Source organism: Pteropus medius, unplaced genomic scaffold (genome assembly GCF_902729225.1).
Source record: "Pteropus medius unplaced genomic scaffold, Ma_sr-lr_union100, whole genome shotgun sequence".
NCBI lineage: Eukaryota > Metazoa > Chordata > Mammalia > Chiroptera > Pteropodidae > Pteropus > Pteropus medius.
In genome coordinates this window covers 8,745,824-8,764,530 of record NW_024340696.1, presented here as the reverse complement: position 1 = coordinate 8,764,530, position 18,707 = coordinate 8,745,824, and the positions used below count along the sequence as shown (strand labels likewise).

Genomic DNA, 18,707 nt, shown 5'->3' with positions numbered 1-18,707 from the left:
AAAAAGTACAACATAATATTATGATTGTGGAATGTTCACACACAAATCAGTAACTATAACAGCAGAGGTTTTCCCAATAGTGCAGGCAAAAGAATTTAGAGAACATTTTAAAAGATTCAAAAGGGAGCACCTGGAGTAACAAAATTTGATTAAGGATGCTCAACACAGGTTCCGACAGGGGAGGTCATGCATAATTAGTATGCTGGAAGTTCTTTAAAGAACTTTCTATGATATATGAGGAAAAGCCCATTGATACTATTATCACTTTAAAAATTAGTCTAATGGTCATACCAGGGATTAATACCAGATTAGAAAATATGAAAGCAGATTTTAAAAAATATAGAATTGGATTATATAGTTTATTTTCAGGAGGCCCTAGATAACCAATTATCTTCTGTGTATTTAATGTGAATTTTAGGGTTATACAATTGGATTATTTTAGAATATCATAATTATTCAGTATTCAGAATTAATTTTTTCTTGAATGAAATCCTAGAGAAAAATAATGTGGATTTCCTCAACTGAAATAAGAACAAATGAGAAATTTTAATCTAAAGATTTACTTTATTGATGATAATTAAAGATAGTTCTTAACATTATGCCTTTTAATTCCCCTAAACAGTTAAGGCATAAACATGATATTAAATCTGAAAAGATAAAATTTATTTATTTTTTAATTAAAATTATCTTGTAGTTTTATATTTTATATTTTGATACATTGAATTAAGAAAATATAATGATAATAGTTAAATGGAAGGGTTTATCAAATTAGTTTCCATACATACCTTCCCATTACATATCTCTGATGAACTTTATCTAATTTCTGGATATTAGAATCACAGAATTTTATGAAATCATCTAATCAAGTGACTCAGAAAACTGAGGCTTAGAGAAGTTAACTGTCGTATCCAAAGTGGATCAACTGGAATAGCTGGGACTAGAACCCATTTTATGACTTCAAGAACAATATTTTTTTTTATTATTTGAGACTGCCACAAGTATACTTTTGCCTACATTTACAATTCCTAACTTAAAAATGAGTTAACATAATCATTAAAAAATCATGAATCATCTGTTTGTAGTCATAACAGAGTAACTAGTATCAGACTAGTCATTCCATTTTAAATAACTGAAAACTGGACAACAAAAATATATGAGACAACTATTTTTAGACATTAGCAACAAGAAGCACCAGATTGTAATACTTGAGAGAATAGGAAAAGTTGAAGTTAGTCCCACAATTTATCCCATCTTTATACTTAGAGGCAGTTTTTAGACTGTGGTATAAAGAGAGAGACTTCAAGAAAAATACAGTGGTCTCCACAAGGTGAAGAGAAAGACATTGATGTTCTGGGAGGCTAAAATGGCTGGAGTTTTCCCTAATATGCCATAAATGAGGGAGCTATTTAAGGAACGGTTCCCGAAATTCGCTTATGGGTGTCCTTGTGTCTTTGGATAAATACACAGGGTGTATTCCGCAAAGCCTGGCACAAAAACTACCAGTGAAAGAACAACTAATGAGAACGTAAAAAGGAATCAACTCTGGGAGCATGCACAGGATCAGGCAACATTTGTGTTTCGACTAGTCAGAGGGAAGGCGATTTGTTGAACACATGGGGAATTCATGAAGATCCCAGAAAAGGTAGTTGTTATGTAGGAGAAAAGTCTATCAATAGAAACAGATCCCCAAATAGAGTTGTTAACTCTATTTGTATAGGACATTTCAAAAACTATTATAAATATGTTTAAGGAATTAAAAACATGAATATAATTTGAAGAGAAATGGAAACTAAAAATAGAACCAAAGGAAGTTCTAGATCTGAAAAATATAATATCTTAAATGAAAAAAAAATCACTGGATGGGTTTATAAAATTATATAGAAGAAAAAATATATATTTATAGGTAAATTATTCTGGATAATTCAATGGGGAAAAAGATAGCCTTTCTGATAAATATTGCTAAAATTAGATATCCGTATGATAAGAAATTTTCTTGATTCCTACCTCATACCATCACAAAACTTAAAAACTGATCATAGATCTAATCATAAAGAAGTAAAACTTTAATAATTTTCAGAGAAAACTTAGGAGACTATCTTTACAACCTTTGGGTAAGCAAAGATTTTTTAGATAGGACTAAAATTAATAACAAAAAATTTTAAAAAATTAAATGTACCTTATCCAATTTTTTTTAAAAAGCCTACTCTTCAAAAGAAAGCATTAATAAAATGAAAAGTATAGCCAGACTGGGAAAAAATATTCAGAAAACACACATCTGACGAAAAAGTTTTATTCGGAATATATAAAGATCTCTGACAACTCAACAGTAAGAAGATAATAAAAAAAAAGTTAAAAGATTTTTAAAAAGACATAGGAACTGACCATAAGCCCATAAAAAGGTGCTCAACATTACTAATCATCAAAGAAACTCAACTTAAATTCACATCGTTACCACTACGAATACATTAGAATGGCTAAAATTAAAAAAAACTGATAGTATTAAATTTTGGTGAAAATCTGGAGCTAGCGGAAGTCCCACATATAGCTAATGAGAATTCAGAATGATACAACCACTTTGCAGATCAGTTTGACAATTCCTTATAAAGAAACATACACTTAGCACACATTCTAGCAACCCCTTCCTAGGTACGGGAAGTCTTTACTTAATGTCCTTGATAGGTTCTGTGACTTTAAGCAAATCGATGCATAATGAAACCAATTTTACCATAGGCTAATTATATAAATAAGAGTTAAGTTCCTAGGGCATTTCATCAAAGCTATAATGGAACAAGATTGAATAAAATGTTGTTATTTGAGGACCTGCTGTCTTTACCCAGTGAAATAATACATGCCAATACAAGGACTTCTAGACAAATGTTCAGTAGCTTTATTCATAATAACCTCAAACCAGAAACACCTCAAAAATGTTCAGCAATAAGTGAATGGAGCAACAAATTGTGATATATTTGCCCCAAAGAATACTGTTCAGCAGTAAAAATGAATAAATACTGTGATAAAGGAAAGAAGTTAGATATAAAATATTACATGCTGTGTAATTCCATATACATGAAACTGTAGAGCAGACAAAACTCTTCTCTGCTGACAGAAAGCAATGAGTGGTTGCTTGGGGCAAAGGATACTGAACAGCGACTGGGAAAGAGCGTGAGGAATTTTGGAAAGTAATGGAAATAATCTATATCTTGAGTGCTGTGCTGGTTACACTGATACATTTTTCTACCTGCATTGAACTGCACACTTAAAGTAGATACAGTTTATCTTATGTACAGTCTACATCAAAATAGGAGATTTAAAAAGCAAACAAAAATAATATGATTAGAATTATAAAAATGTAAAAGTAATCTGGGCTATTTAATTATTCTTAAGAAGAGATCACTTAAGGATAAAATATCCAAGAAGTACATATTAATAGATTATTTAGAAAATCTCCTCTGTTTATCTACTTCTTATTCACATTTTAATAATAAAATGCCAGAACACCTACATATCAAATTCACAAGAAATAATTGCTTTTACAAATCATAGTCATGTTCATTACTGGTAAGATCAAATAACTAAATTTGCTATGCATTCTATCACCTATTTCTATGAGAATAAGACGAGTAACAGCCCAGTAAATTTATCTCCAGGATTTATACAGAAAAGTACCTTAAGTTACTTGAAAAGATGGGTACAAATTCAGCTCAATCTCATGGCATCTTCAGGTTAAAATAAAGATCATAATTTTTATTATCAGTCATTGTAAAATGTTGGTGTTAGCAGAGAGTTACACCAAGTATATTTTATTACACTTTAATTTTTTGAAAATTCTTAGTGTATTTGACAGTCTTTCAGTTAGCAAAAATAAAAAAATCTATAAAAACAGATTCTCTTTCTCAAAATATTCTTGATAAATTATAGTTCTCTTCTACTGAACAAGTATAACTAATTGCCAAAGGTGAAATATTTGTAGTAATTCAGTGAATTAATTTTATAATTATTCATCCATTTTCACAGTCTTCAGCTTGCTATATTTCTTCTAAAATTCTTCTCTAGGTTTTTAATTAAATGGTTTGCTTCATAGGTTTATATAGTGAATACTGTTATAATATATTTTCTGTACAAATATTAATTGAATTAACTGAAGCAAGGTTTCTCATTTGAGGAAGCTGGGCTAAAAACATTTTTTTTCCTATTAGGATGATTTTAACTGCAAATAACAGAAAATCCTGATTTAAACAGACTTAAGCAAAAAGAAAGCAAGAAATCCAAAGATAGGGCAGTTCCATGCATAGTCTGACAGGATTCCCTTTATGTCCTTTATAATTTTCTGGATTTTATTTTTTTTTATATGTTGGTTACAGGATAGCTGCTGTACAGCCAGGTACAACTTTGTCCAGAGGTAGAAAAGGACCATCTCTTCCCTAAAGCCTTTCTCAGAATCCCCTTCTCATGTCTCATTGGCCAGAACCCAAACTGACAATGGAGATGGGACTACCATAATTAACTTAGATCAGTCAAGATAATTGTAGCCTTCCTTGAGTCAGAAGGGGAAGGGTAAACCCCTGAACAAAATCAGGAGAGTGTGAGTGAGATAGAGAAGGGATGTTGGCAAAGCAACCAAGGGTATTGTTATAAATGTGAAGAGGTTTTATTTTATTTCTGAAGGACAGTACAAGGTCAGTGCTCTGGTACTAGAAATAATTAGCTTTATTTGGAAAAAATTTTTTCTAGGATCATACATACTTATAGCATAATTTTATAGAATTGGTCAGAAACTTTATTTGCTAAGTTTATCAGACTTAATAATGATATAAAAATCATGATGAAATGCATGTAAATTAGACATAATATATACTAATTTTCACTCATTCATTAATGCATGATATTCTTATGACAACAGATGTCTGTCAAGCACTTGGATAGAGTGATGAATGAAACCAGCTATGGTCCTGTTCTCATGGAGCTTTTAGTTTAGTGATGGAAAAAGACATTTGTAAAATAGTTACATTATTAAATGTGGAGTAGGTGGCACAAGAAAATCTTCTGAAAAGAGTCAAGCATGATTTATTTGGGTAAATACAGAGGACATTGAGGATAATATCTTTTTCAAGCAGAGAGAATAGCAGAAAAGATTCTGTGATATAGGAAACGGTGAATTCCATGAATAGAAAGATCAGTGTATGAGGGAAAGAGTGGCCTCATAGGACAGGTTAGAGATATTGCCCCCCTCCTCACAAAAAAGTGATGAGAAGTCGTGTAAGGGGTTTTAGTTAGGAGTGGAAGAGAGGGTAACCAGATTTAGAGTTTTGAATAGATCACTTTGGTGCTCAGTGGCGAACAAGCTGATTGGGCCAGGTAGATGCAGGGAGACAGTAAGTTAATTGTCGCCAGAGTCCTGGTGCCAGATAACAGCCTGGACTAAAGTGAAGCAATAGAAATGGGGAAAGTGGGTGGATTTCTAAGATTTTTTTGAAGATAAAATCAACAGACCCTGATAATAACTTGAGTACATGAGGCGAGGGACAATGAGGAGTTAAGGTCATTAAGGATGACTTTGAAGTTTGGTATTTGATAGACATATCAATTTGGAAGTTGTAAGTATGTAGATAGATGGAAGACAAAGACTTTGAGGGCACCGATTAGATTGTCTTAAAAGAGAATTTAGAAGGAAGCAAGAAGAGGGCTAGGACTGATCTTGAAGACCTCCAGTGAATGAATAGAGGAGGTTGAGCCCATGAAGAAGACACAAAAAGCAGGAGAAAAATTAGCAGATTATCATATTTCAAAATTCAAGAGGGAAAGAGGTTTAAAGAAAGAGGAAGTAAACACACATTTTTCAAAGATCAAAATCAGTGAGATTTAAGAAAATGTCTTTTGGATTGTCAACATGATAGCCATTGGTGATATTCGTGGGAGTTATTTCAGTTAAACGATACTGAAAACCAGACTGGAGTGGCATGAGAATAGTGGGAAGAATGGAAGTGGGAAAAACAGAGCATGCATAAATCTTTTAAGAGATTTAGTTGTGAAGAAGAGTAGCTAGAGGGAGATGTGGGGTAAAGTAGGATTTAATATTTAAGATAGGAAAGACTTGATCATGTTTAAGTGCCAGTGGGAAAAATCTAGTTGAGAAGTAGTTGAGAAAAACAAAATGATGGATAATATAGACTGCTTTAAATGTGGAGAGCAAATGTAACTGAAAACGTAGGTGGAGTATTGGCCTTAGATAGTAGCAGGGACTCCCATAACAAACTAGAGGAAAAAGAGAGGCTGGGTGTAGAAGTAGATAGGCTTGTAGCCTGATAGCAAGAAGATGAGGCTTTAATTTTCTCTCTATAGGAGGTCATGCTATCTGCTGAAAATAAGGAGAAAAACAGGGGAGGAGAAGCTGGGTGGAGACAAGGAGAGCACCGATGGTTTGAAATATTCACTGTGGTGAAGGGAGAGAGATTTGACCAAAGAAATGAAATAGGAATGATTGGGCAGTATTGAGGAAACATGGAGGTTGGCGACCTTGAATAATGGTAATGCCGATGTGTTCATTTGTGTGACTTTCTCCAGAAGCACCACGCTTCTTGGTGTGTGCATGGAGAGTGGATAATAAGGTCACCCAGAATTAGGATTTTTGTGACAAATCTTATCCACGAATGAGGAAAGATGACTAGAATAAGGGGAGATGGTACACTTGAATGTCAGGATCTTCAGGGAGACAGGATTTGTTTGTTTTGTTTGTTCAATAAGAGGATTGAGGAGAAATTATCTTGAAGTAGCATTGTAAGTAACACTTTCCAAACTTAAACTTATGTGAGATGAGAGAATAAAATCCCAGTGTTTGCAAGGGCTGTGGATAAATTAGTGAATTCAGAAGAAAACCTGGTTTCTTTTAAAAGAAGCTGAACGTTTAGTCAATTTTGTTTATTAGGGGAAGCATTTTTAGAGTGGATAATGGATGAAGGGGTTGAGGCTAATGTATAAAGGACAAGAAAACATAGAACTTTATGTGAATGATGATGCAGTAAACTAGGAGTAGGCAAACTTTTTCTATAAAGAGCCAAACAGTAAATATTTTTGGTTTTATGGTCCATAAGTTCTCTTGAAACTACTCGACTCTGTTGCTGTAGTGTGAAAATTGCCATAGAAAATATGTGAATAAACAATATGGCTATTTTCCAAGAAAACTTTATTTATGGGTACAAACATTTGAATTTCATATACTGTGGAAAAGTGACAAAATATTATTTTTCTTTTGATTATGTTTTTAACAGTTGAAAAGGTACAAACAATTCTTAGCTCAGAGGCCATATAGAAATAGACCGTGGCCAGAATTGCTGACCTCTGCTAAAGAGAGTGTGTGGGGAAGTGTAAATCAGGGCTTACACTGCTGGGCATTGATTTATAGAAACATGTTAAAAGATATCCGGGTTCTTTGTCTTTGAGGAGGACACCGTTGTTGGAACTGATGGCTTGTTGACTTGGCTCACTTGGCCTCCATTGGTGTTGAGCTAAGCATACTCTCTCACCTGGACTGGGCTAGTGACAAACCAAATCCAGAGGTTGTAGATTGTATAACTTTACCAACTCCATGGTGGCCATTTCAGAAGCTGCACCCTGTACCAGCTGTGCCCTGAGATGGAGGTGACTCCCAGAACTGTAAACAAATAGATTAAACTAAAAAGATTTTGTGGAAAATCTCTCCCAGGTGCTTGTCAAGGAGAGTCTGGTTTTACAACATGATAGTTTTAAATTTCAGTATCAGAGGGTTCTCTACAATGTTAGCTGTAAGAAATTAATGAAATGTGAATTTGTAAAAGTAATATTTTAACAAGCTTAATAGGTACAGATTGCTGGAAATGTCTTAATTAACCTTAATATTATAAGAAGATGGCACCATTAAATACTTTTCGATTGTGAATTATAAGAAGGGCCTTGCACGTAGAGGCTTCATTTCAAGGCTTTTTACAGAAATTTATATCGATATTAATTTATATCACTGATAATTTACTTTGAGAAAATGATTACTGAAGGTTGGCATTGCTTAAACGCTGCAAGGATCTTTTATCCTGAAAGTAGGAGGAATGACAGTGTTGATGATGCATTATTAATTTCTAGTATCTGAATTTCTAATGCCACTTTTTAAACTCTTAAACTCTTAAACTCTTGGCTTGCACAAATGTTTGTACTGATGTTTTAGTACAATGAAAAGAGGAATCTTTGAGTTAGAAAGCCATGTAATTTTCTCGACTGATTTTTTTTAAGACTCAAAGACAGCAATATTCGAAAAAAAAATTTTAAATCATTGAGATTTTAGTTGAAATAAATGGGATGGTTTTTAAATGGCTCATATTTTACTTAGTTTAATTGGTAAATTATAGCCTTATATCCTTTGGAGGATATTTAGATATCGAACCTTCTCTAGTAACTAAGGAATGTAATTTGTACCAAAGTACTTTGTTGTGCTTCTAAATAATAGATTTGTTATATTTAGAAATTGAGAGGTAAACATAAAGAATGGAAAGATCAAGAACCTAAAGAGGAGGCTACATCTGTTTGGGGTCTACGGGACCAACTATAGATCCTTAATAGTATTCAGAGAAGATTGGCTAAAGGATTGTATACTGAATTATCTCCCTTAAGTATTTCTGCCAGTGAGAGTGGTAGTGTTGGTATGTATTTAATTTAGCCAGAGGTCACTGTGATAAATTATTTATAGGTCTTTTTTTTTTCCTGTGTAGGTTTTAGATACTTGCACAGTGAGAATGAACCTAAATTCACCAGCCAGATATCTTTTTGATTTGAACGGCAGAAAAATTAAAGATATTTCAAAAGGTAAGTGGCAACGATTTTGTAAATTATATGATAATATTTTGAAAGGCATTTACATAATTTTGTTTTTACTTTATACATTTAAAAGGAAAACAGATATAATAAAAACAGTTTAATTATAACATGGATAATGTCTTTCTTATAGAAAGGGAAATCATGAAAAGACATTAAGATTTGGGGAATCTTTTATTTCAGCATATTTTAGTCCATTCGGGTTACTATAACAAAAATATCATAGTCTGGATGGCTTAAACAACAAACATTTATTTCTCTCAATTATGGAAACTAGGAAGTTCCAGATAAAGTACTAGTTGATTCAGTGTCTTTTGAGGGCCTATTTCCTGACTACTAGATGGCTGTCTTCTCTGGGTCTTTACGTGGTAGAAGAGGCCTCCACTCTCATGACCTAATCACCCACAAATACCATCCCATTGGGGATTAGGTTGTAACATATGAATTCGGGTGGGGACACACAAATATTCAGTGTAAAGCACAAAGCAAACTTAGATTTTTAAAAAATTGATGAGTATTTTAACCTTAGTAAGCCATAACTTAACAAAGTGATAAATTTTTCATAATTTAACAGACTCATTTCTATGGTATACAGCTTTTGAAAGAAAAAATGAGAAATTGCACTACTGTATGTTCAGGTAGAGATTTAGAAAAATGTTTTGGTTAACATCTAGAGGTTTTGCAAAAGTTACAATATGTGCTTTAAACAATTTTATTGTATGTCTTTGCCAAGATACGAGACTTCCATCTATATTTCTAAAGGCACTGAGTGGCTAGTCTCTGAATGAAAAAATACCATGATTCCTCATTGGTGCTATTAAATTACTTTTAGTAGTAATTGCCACTGTTACTTTACTTTTTACTTTTACTTTCTACTTATTAAAAATTTACTTTTTATTACTTTAGTAGCAATTACTATTATTTTAATAGTGCTATTGTTAGCACTATTAAATATGCTGCTGTTATAGGCCTATTACTTTATATAAAACTTAATTCCATGTACCATATACTTTAACTGCAAGGCTAGATCCAGACAACTCTTAAATGATTTTAGGATATGGCTATGCTGGATACTCTCATTTGTTTCTAACATCCTTGCTTGTACTCTATAAAAGCAAACTTTCCTGGCTTTAACATCCTTAATTGATACTATCGAGTGGTCACTGTGATATTTTCATAATTATTGTTTATAACTCTTAAAATTTTTTTTGCTAAGGATAATATATATGTGCGTGCATTTAGAAAATAAATCTACTTTTCTTGGTCGTTTAAAATATATCTATTAGATATGATAGTTATTTTTAATTTTATTAAGAGCTTCATCTGAAGATTTCAAAGTACTTGTAGACAACGATTATCTAGAAGCATTAGAGAGGTATTTACTCTGTCTTACATATGTAACACAGGGAATCTTACCTTATGGTGTTTTTGGGGGTAGTGGGATGATATCATTAATAAAGTTAATTTTTTTTTTCGCATTTTTTTCCTCCCTCATCACACTGGCTAAATTTTCTATGTGATCAACAATATTTTATAATCACTCTTAAGCTTCCATTAATAAAATAAATAAATAACACTTTCTTAAGACCCTATCTAGCTTTGAATTATTTCCAGCTCACCTGTAATTTAATTTTAGATCTGAGTACATTGCTAGAATTGAAACTATGAGGTTAAGATGAAAGTTTTATATTTAGAAAGTTGATTTTTTTCCCCCCTTTCCCAAATGTGGTATAATAGAATTGCTTATCAAAACAGAAACTCTCTGACTCTGAGGCCTGATACCTCATGGATGCCAGAGGCGTTCGGATTCATGCTTCATGCTTCACATGTCCCAGAAGTGTGTTATTATCGCATTTTAATGCATGCCTTGCCCTGTATTTTTGCATACTTATAAAAGCTTATGCCAGCTGAAATTAGCCTATGCAACTACTAACATGTGGAAGCATAACACGTTCACTGGACTTAAAATACTTAAAGAAGCTAATCCTGTTCAAGGAACTTCCAGTCTGTAGCACCCTAGTCACTTAGCATTAGGTTGCTGCATTTCTTTTTTCTTTGTTTGTTAGTGTGATTTTGTGCATCAAATGATTGAGTTCCCTAAACTATTACGTTTGATGGTCTTCTGAACTTCAGCTTGGGAATGGTCAAGGTGGCTTAATTTACATAAATGCTAATACTCCAATGTGATGTAGAACTTTTTTTGCTTGCTTGATCTGTATCAGATCAGAAAAAATCATTTAATAAATTCTAATGTCAAATTCTATAAGTTTCTTTTTATTTATAAGCATAGATTAGAAGTGTAATTGTACCAAAGACTAGAAGTAACACAAAATAAAATATCTTATATCTCTTCTTTTTTTTTGGAGTTAGATATATTTTCAAGTTTTCTTCATATGCTATGAGAAACGAGCACATTTGACACTACATTAGACTACTTTTACTTTATCAAGTCTAATAAAACCTTTAAAAACTCTTAAGATTTGCAAATTGCAGATTTCTAAACCATAGAAAACTTTAACAAATAAATTTATATTGTTACTTGTGGAAAACTTATTTAGGATGGCTCCTGTATAGATATATTTTTTCTGTAGAGGACACCTACCCACTATGTAAAAGTCATAGTCAACATGATAGTATAACATTACTGCTAGGATGTAATATATGCGTGAAAATGCATTCTGCAAAATCATGCCCACCAAAATAACAGGGTTAAGAGAAACATAGGGTTGAGGAAGACTATTCAAAATCTATGTACCTTTAAAACCAGAGTACTAACTAAAAATAACAATTAACTGTGGAGATTATGTAAACAATCTGGATAGACATTTCAGAGTGATGCTTCAGAGCATATTAAAACTGCACAAAAACAATAGCATGTGAGACAATGCAGATGCAAATCTACTAGAGGTTTGAGCCAGTGGGGCTTCCTTTAAGGAAGTCACAGGAGGAAGCAAAACTCCCACAGAGTCATGCAAGGCCAGGAACGCACCTTTTTGGGAAAGGAACCTTAGTGCAGCAGCCAAACTAAGGTCTTTTTTTTTTCCTGCTAAAGAATAGAATTCTATCCCTACTCTCTTGACCTCCTTGCCCAGGGAAAAACGTACTCACCAACCAAACTTCCATAATAGAAGACATTATTCTTCTATTTACCAACCATATATGAGCTATTTGGTGTTACAGAAGTACACAACAGTGGCAGAATACATGTAAATAGTGTCACATTTGATGGAGTTATATAATAACACTCTCATTCCCTCTAACATTGCCCCAATTTTTGTTCTCTTAACTTCTTTGGCTAAATTATTACATTATGATGAATCAGAGGAGTCACTCTCCCACCTAAGAAAGAAGATCCTCAGTCTCTTAGGACCTTCATGCGCTGCTGTTTAAATAAGCAAACCCTGCTCTCGTGGATCCTTCTAGATCTTGGTAGGTAGTATGAAATTTACCATAGAAAATTCTAGAAAGTGCATCAATTAACTTGTCTCCAAGGCCGTGCTATGGAACATTGAACTTTCACTTCCTATTTCATTTCTCCCTAAAACACTGTCCGAAATAGTTATGTGTTCTCTGACAAGTTCGTTAGAGATTCTGCAATGAGATTAAATGACAGAATTAACATATTTCAATCACAAAATTCAAATAACATAGAGATACCCTGACTTTAAATGTTAACTCTTGCCCATAATCAACTTTTTGCGAAGAAATTAAATTCAAGGAATAAAAATCCCAAAGAAATTAAAAAACAAAATTTTTAAGTCCACACAGAAGTGAATTCCAAAATGAAATAATCTTATCTTTGTGAGTTAAAGTCCAATAAAAGTCCAAACTCCTCTAGTTAAAATTCAAAGAAATAAAGTCCCCTCTAATTTTTATTCTTCTCAGTGTCAGCCAGATGGCTTCTGGATGCCTGGTTTGAGCTGGAGTTTCTCCAGGAGCTACCGTCTGGGCTCCTGCTGTGGGTGTCATCCCTCAGGACCTCAGAAGTTGAGTTGGGTCTACACCAACTTTATCATGTGTCCTACTTGCAACCAAACCAAAAGACAATCACAATATCAGCCCCACACCCAGCACATTCAGAACAGCAGTTAATCCCCAGTTTTAAGGTGGCCATTCCAAGCAAAATGATGTTCCCAGGACCCTATATTTTTGGCATGATCTGGACTCATGCGGCTATTGACAAAGACCATAGCAGAGACTAAGGGAAGGAAGTCAAAGAAGAGAAAACATACTTTAGGTCAGTCTTTTCAAGATGCCAGTTGATTTGCGCTGTTGAGCAGGGTCAATGACCTGTGCCATAACTTGTTGGGAAGCAATTTCCCATCAAGGCATTAATTATAGCATCATGTATTTATACTATCTTGAGGGAAAAATAGACCAGTGCACACTGTCTCCTCTCTCTAAAAGGCTGCATAAAGTGTTAGTTAAGTGCTCTAAATTTCGAGCCAGGGTTCAAATTCCAGCATGTATCACTTATTGTCTGACCTTGGATGGATTATTTAGTTTCCCTGAGAGTCAGTTTTCTCATCTGTAAAAAAAGAGATTATAGTATTTATCTTAATAGGTTGTTGTACGTGAATTATATGTGAAGTTCTTAAACAAGTATCTGATGCTTGGTAAGCATTATATAATTATCATTATTATTGCTGTTATTATTATTATTCTTCTCAAAGAGGTACTGAGAATGTTGTATTCTTGAAACATTTGGAAAATTCATTGATTACAGATCCAGTCATAAAGACTTGTCTGAGGTACTGGTATTTCCCTTTGTAAAGTATTCCAAGCATCTAATATGTTTCTTCCTCTGAGTCCCGTGTTTCTGGACTGCGTGCTGAACCTCGGGTGAGCCCTGTCTGGTGGCATAGCACCCACCGTGTCTTGGGAGCAGTATTTTCAATCCTGGGTCACAGTAGCTGCTGTAACAGCTATGGTTATGGTATTATTTAAGCCTAAGAAACCTACTTCACAGCTCCCCCCTCATCTCCACATTGATTCCAATTAGAGAATAACTTTTGGTTATTTCTGAATTGAATTAGCTATTTATGTTGTTGAGGCTCATGTTCTTACGTGCCCAGTGAGAATGACCACTACTGCCATTTCCTACTGAAGACATGGAATTTCCTTGTCTTTTAATGCTCCTGATCTTGAGTTGACATTTCTGTCCTCTTTTTCTGCAGTATTTAGGATTTGCCTCTGGGGTTTGCCTCTATTATACTCCTGTTCCTTTCAAAAAAGTTCCTTTCTCTAACATGCTTAGGGCTGCATTGTTTGCTACAGTGGAGTTCTTGTTTTTCTTTTACTTTCCCTTTGCTTTCTGGTACACACTTGTGTTTTTCTAACATATTTCTCTAGATATATTTTGCAGAGTCTCATAGTGAGAGATCTGAAGTCAATAAGTTCCAAGTTCGTCAATAGCATCCTTTGTTCAAACCAGTCTTCTCTATTTTCACCTCCCTGAGTTAAAATCTCATCCAGGATATATTTTCCCACCGTCTAACATCTAATTTAGATCTGGATTCCTTGATTTATTATTGTTCTGCCTGGATCCCTGTAATATAATTCACCTTGTCATTGCCTTTTCTTAATCTTAGGCCCATAAATTTTTAGAGTTCACTATGTATGTATGTATGTATGTATGTATGTATGTATGTATGTATGTATGTAAAGTATTTTATACTAATTGTCCTTGTATCCCCTCTCCAATTTATTCATATTTTATGTGTACTCTTTGTATAATTGTCCAGTCCTTAAAAGAGATTCTCTAGTTGTTCTTACTATTAATTTATCTGTAATGTAAATGCCACCTCTTCACAGTATTCCGGATTCTAGATCCTCTGGGGAGTCTGAATTTGTTCTCCAAGATCTTATTTTTATTCCTGTTAGGTTTCACTGGGCCCCAGTTACTGTTTCTGATTTTGTAAGAATTAAACTATTTTCACTTTTTATAATAATATCTTTAAGAGCAGTTAGATTTGCATGTATCTCCTGTACCCTTATGTCTGGCATTCAAGATCTCGGTTTCTCTTTTTCATATCTGTCAAGTGTGTATGCTTAGATCAGATGTTTACCTTTAGTCTGAAACCTCTTTCCTCCTCCAGCTAAAGAAGGCCCGTCTTTGTTTTCCTGCATGCACTGCTCTATTCTGATAATAAGATTGAAACATTTTATTTTTTTACATTATTTTCAATTAAAGTATAGTTGACGTACAATATTATATGAGTTTTAGGTGAACAGTTATTCAACATTTATATACCTTACAAAGTAATCACTGTGATAAATCTAGTAATCATTGTCACCATACAGAGTTATTACAATACTATTAACTATATTCCCTGTGCTGTAGGTTACATCCACATGGATTATGAGTTTTATAAATGGAAGTTTGCACTTCTTATACCCCTTCATCTTTTTTACCCACTCACCCTCATGTTCCCTCTGGCAACTACTAGTTTGTTCTCTATATCTATGAGTCTATAAGATCGAAACATATTTTAAACCATTTTACTTTCTCTTTGATTCCTTTAGCAAATCTGATTCCTAGATTTGTAATACTTTCATCAAATTGTTTCTCTACCTAAACTAATGAAGATGGAGTCCTTTTTATAATAAATCTGTCATCTTTTTGTAGGCGACACTGTAGTTTAGGTTTCTGAAATTTAGAATCATGGTAAAAATTTATATGATAAATCAATTTAGAACCAAACTGGATTGGTGGAGTTTACTTTGAAAGTTTGTGAATAGACTATATGAATCTAAGGTCAGCTCATCCACAATTCATTGCTCTTCAGAATGCAGAGCATTAAATAACATAATGAAGACTTGAATTTGAGACAGAGGGTCTAGTGCTGCCTAATCTGGCCTGGTACTAACAATTTAAAGATAGAACTTCACTGCAGCACATGTAGAACTCAGCTGCTGTCATAGTTTAAAGTCCTGGCTTGCAGATTTGTTTACAAAACACAGAAAAGCAGCAAATGTTCTACATTTCAGTGCCTAAAATGACCTAATCTCAATCTCGTACTTGCCTTCAGTGTCAGGTGATACTGAAGAGTAAGAACCAGTAGCCTGCACAGTAGGGCAAGCATGACTAACTAGGGGTGCTAGGGCCTCCACTGACAGCCTCAGTATACTAAAGCCATCATCCATTCCTCCTTGGCTGGCATTTTCTGAAAGCCAAGGCTATTGGAAAACAATCCCAGCCGCATTTAGGTTGAGACCCATCAAGTTGAAAATTCTACATAGCCCTTGCCTATTATAAAATTTCAGGCCAAACTCCGTATTCTCCATGTACAAGCCTTTTGGTAAAAATACATCTTCAAAATGGTAAATTCATTTACGTGACCCTATGTAAGCTGCCATATACCACCAAAGTTAAAAAGCAAACAAACAAAAACTCTCATAGTCTTTGCATATTAAAGCACCATCAAAGCGTGAAGTCACCTAGTCAAGGACCCTCCATAAGTCTCATTTTTTTGTGTGTTACTTGCTTTCCAGAATTACTTGTGTATTGCTTATAAGAATGTAAAATGGTGCAGCCAGTTTGGAAACAATTGGTGTTTCCTCCAAAAGATAACCATAGATAAACATAGATAAACACATGGCCCTATAATTTCACTCCTAGGTATAAACCCCAAAAGAATAGAAAACAAATAATAAAACAAGGACATGCACATATATGTTTATAGCAATATTATAGATAGTAGCCAAAAGATAGAAACTAAATATCTGTGAAAAGATAATGTAGAAACATATATAGTCTATACATACAATGGAATATTATTTAGCCATGAAAAGGGGTGACATACTGATAATGCTTTGATGAACCTGGAAAATATTATGCTAAGAAGAGGAAGCCAGATACAAAAGGTGACATATCATATAATTCCATTTATGTGAAATATCTAAAATAGATTCTATAGAGACAGAATGCAGATTGGCATTGCCAGGGCCTGGACGGATAAGGGAATGAGGAAAAACTGCTTAATGTATAAGGGATTTTACTTTGGAATGATGACAATATTTTGAAGCTAGATACAGGTGGTGATTGTGCATTTTGAATGTACTAAATGCCACTGAATTGTTTATTTTAAAATGGTTGATTTTGTATGTGAATTTCACTTTAATAAATTATTTTTTTAAAAAAGAAGTGGAGTAGAACCAATTCACTCCAGTTATTTCAGCCAACGTCACCCTAGATGAGCTGACAGCCAGCTGATTCCAAGACATGTGAGCAAGCCCAGCCAAGACCAGCAAAACCACCTAGCTAAATTGCAGACTTGTGAGCTAAATAAATGCTTGTCATTTTATGCTGCTGAGTTTTGAAGTGGTCTGTTATGCAGCATTAGTGAAGCAATAGATACCAAATACAATTAGCTATTTGTATTCATAAGTATTATCACATTATCTTTATTCATTAGTTAGTTTAATTCTATTCCTACATCTTAATTTTTTATGTTGCTTGAGTGTAATTTTTCTGAAGTATGCTGTAATTTTTTTTCTCAGAACTTTACATATCAGCATAACCTTCACACTCTATATCTTGACATTCGAGAACCTTCATTTTATAGTCTAACTCTACTCATTCAATGTTATTACCCACATCTCACAACTTCCCAACATGCACCTTCTGTTACAGCTGGAGTAGTTCCTTCAGTGTCTTAGACAGTGCAATGACTTGTGCAGTGCCCAGCCTTCTTACCTTTTATGCTATTTTATGCTCACTCAATAATCTTTCTATTCTCCATCTATTCAAAGGTCAGCAATTTGTATCACTCAGGATATATTATATTATTTTATGGTAACAAATGACCCTAAAACTCTCCGTTGCTCACACAGAGGTCTATTTTCACTCATTCTACGTCACTGTAGGTGCACTGCACCTGTTCTAGTTTACGTCAAAGCAAGTCAAACACCATCTCCTTAATTCAATAGTGTGAGAATGTATAATCCTTTCACAGGGAAGGACATTGCAAGTCACTTGGCGAATCCTGATATGAATAAGGTGGGAAGTATAATTTTCCTTTAAGGAAATGCAGCAAATGTTTTGAATAATAACTTTGTACTATCTGCTATCCAAAATCTGTATTTGTTATCAATTGCTGTGCGACAAATCGCCCCCAAATTTAGTAACTTAAAGCAACAGATATTTCATTATTTTGGTGGGTTGGGAACTCAGGGTTGGCTTAGCTGGGTCCTCTGACTTTGGGTCTCTCACAAAGCTTCAAATAGGTATCGGCTCGAAAGTTTTAAATATTACTTGAATCCTACCTTACCTATTTTGTTTACTAATATTTCTTTTTCATAACTTTTTTCGATACCACATGTCTGTACCATATATTTTTTTTATTTAGTAACTGCTTTTTATATAAGGCTTATATCTTTAACTAAAAGGAAATTTTGTCTTATTCTTTAAAAACTCTAAAAATCTCCTAATATCCATCATGGGACTGGGGATATAGTTAGACCCTCAGAATATTAACATTCAAATACACAATTTTTAAGCACAATCTTTGTTAAGTTTGAATCATAGTGATGAAAAATACCTTTTTAAATGAATGAATGAATGAAAAGTAAAAAAATTCTTTGTTGAATTAAATTTGCATTGAATTACCCATTATTAACTACTTTTGGCATTTTCACTGACGTCATTTAATAGTTCACCAACCACTTAGAGTAAGTAGTATTTTGGCATATTCCATAGAATTTTAAAAGCTTGAAGATTCTCACTGATTAGATGCATAGTGCAATATAAGAACAAATGATAATGACTACCTTTTCTGTATCTATTTTAGAATAATGTTGTTGATTGATCGATTTTGGATCTCAGCATCAGAAGGGTCTTTGGTCATCACCAAAATATCTCTTTGTCATGA

General features: G+C 33.7%; 1 protein-coding gene across 2 annotated transcripts in view; it reads left to right on the top strand.

Moving 5' to 3' along the window:
• Nucleotides 1-18,707, top strand: part of DCDC1 (doublecortin domain containing 1) — a 367,143-nt gene that overhangs the window by 56,143 nt on the left and 292,293 nt on the right. For both annotated transcript variants that reach the window (XM_039866324.1, XM_039866327.1), the window contains exon 7: nucleotides 8,733-8,826. In XM_039866324.1, the coding sequence (XP_039722258.1) occupies nucleotides 8,733-8,826 (94 nt within the window). The remainder of the gene's footprint in view (nucleotides 1-8,732; nucleotides 8,827-18,707) is intronic.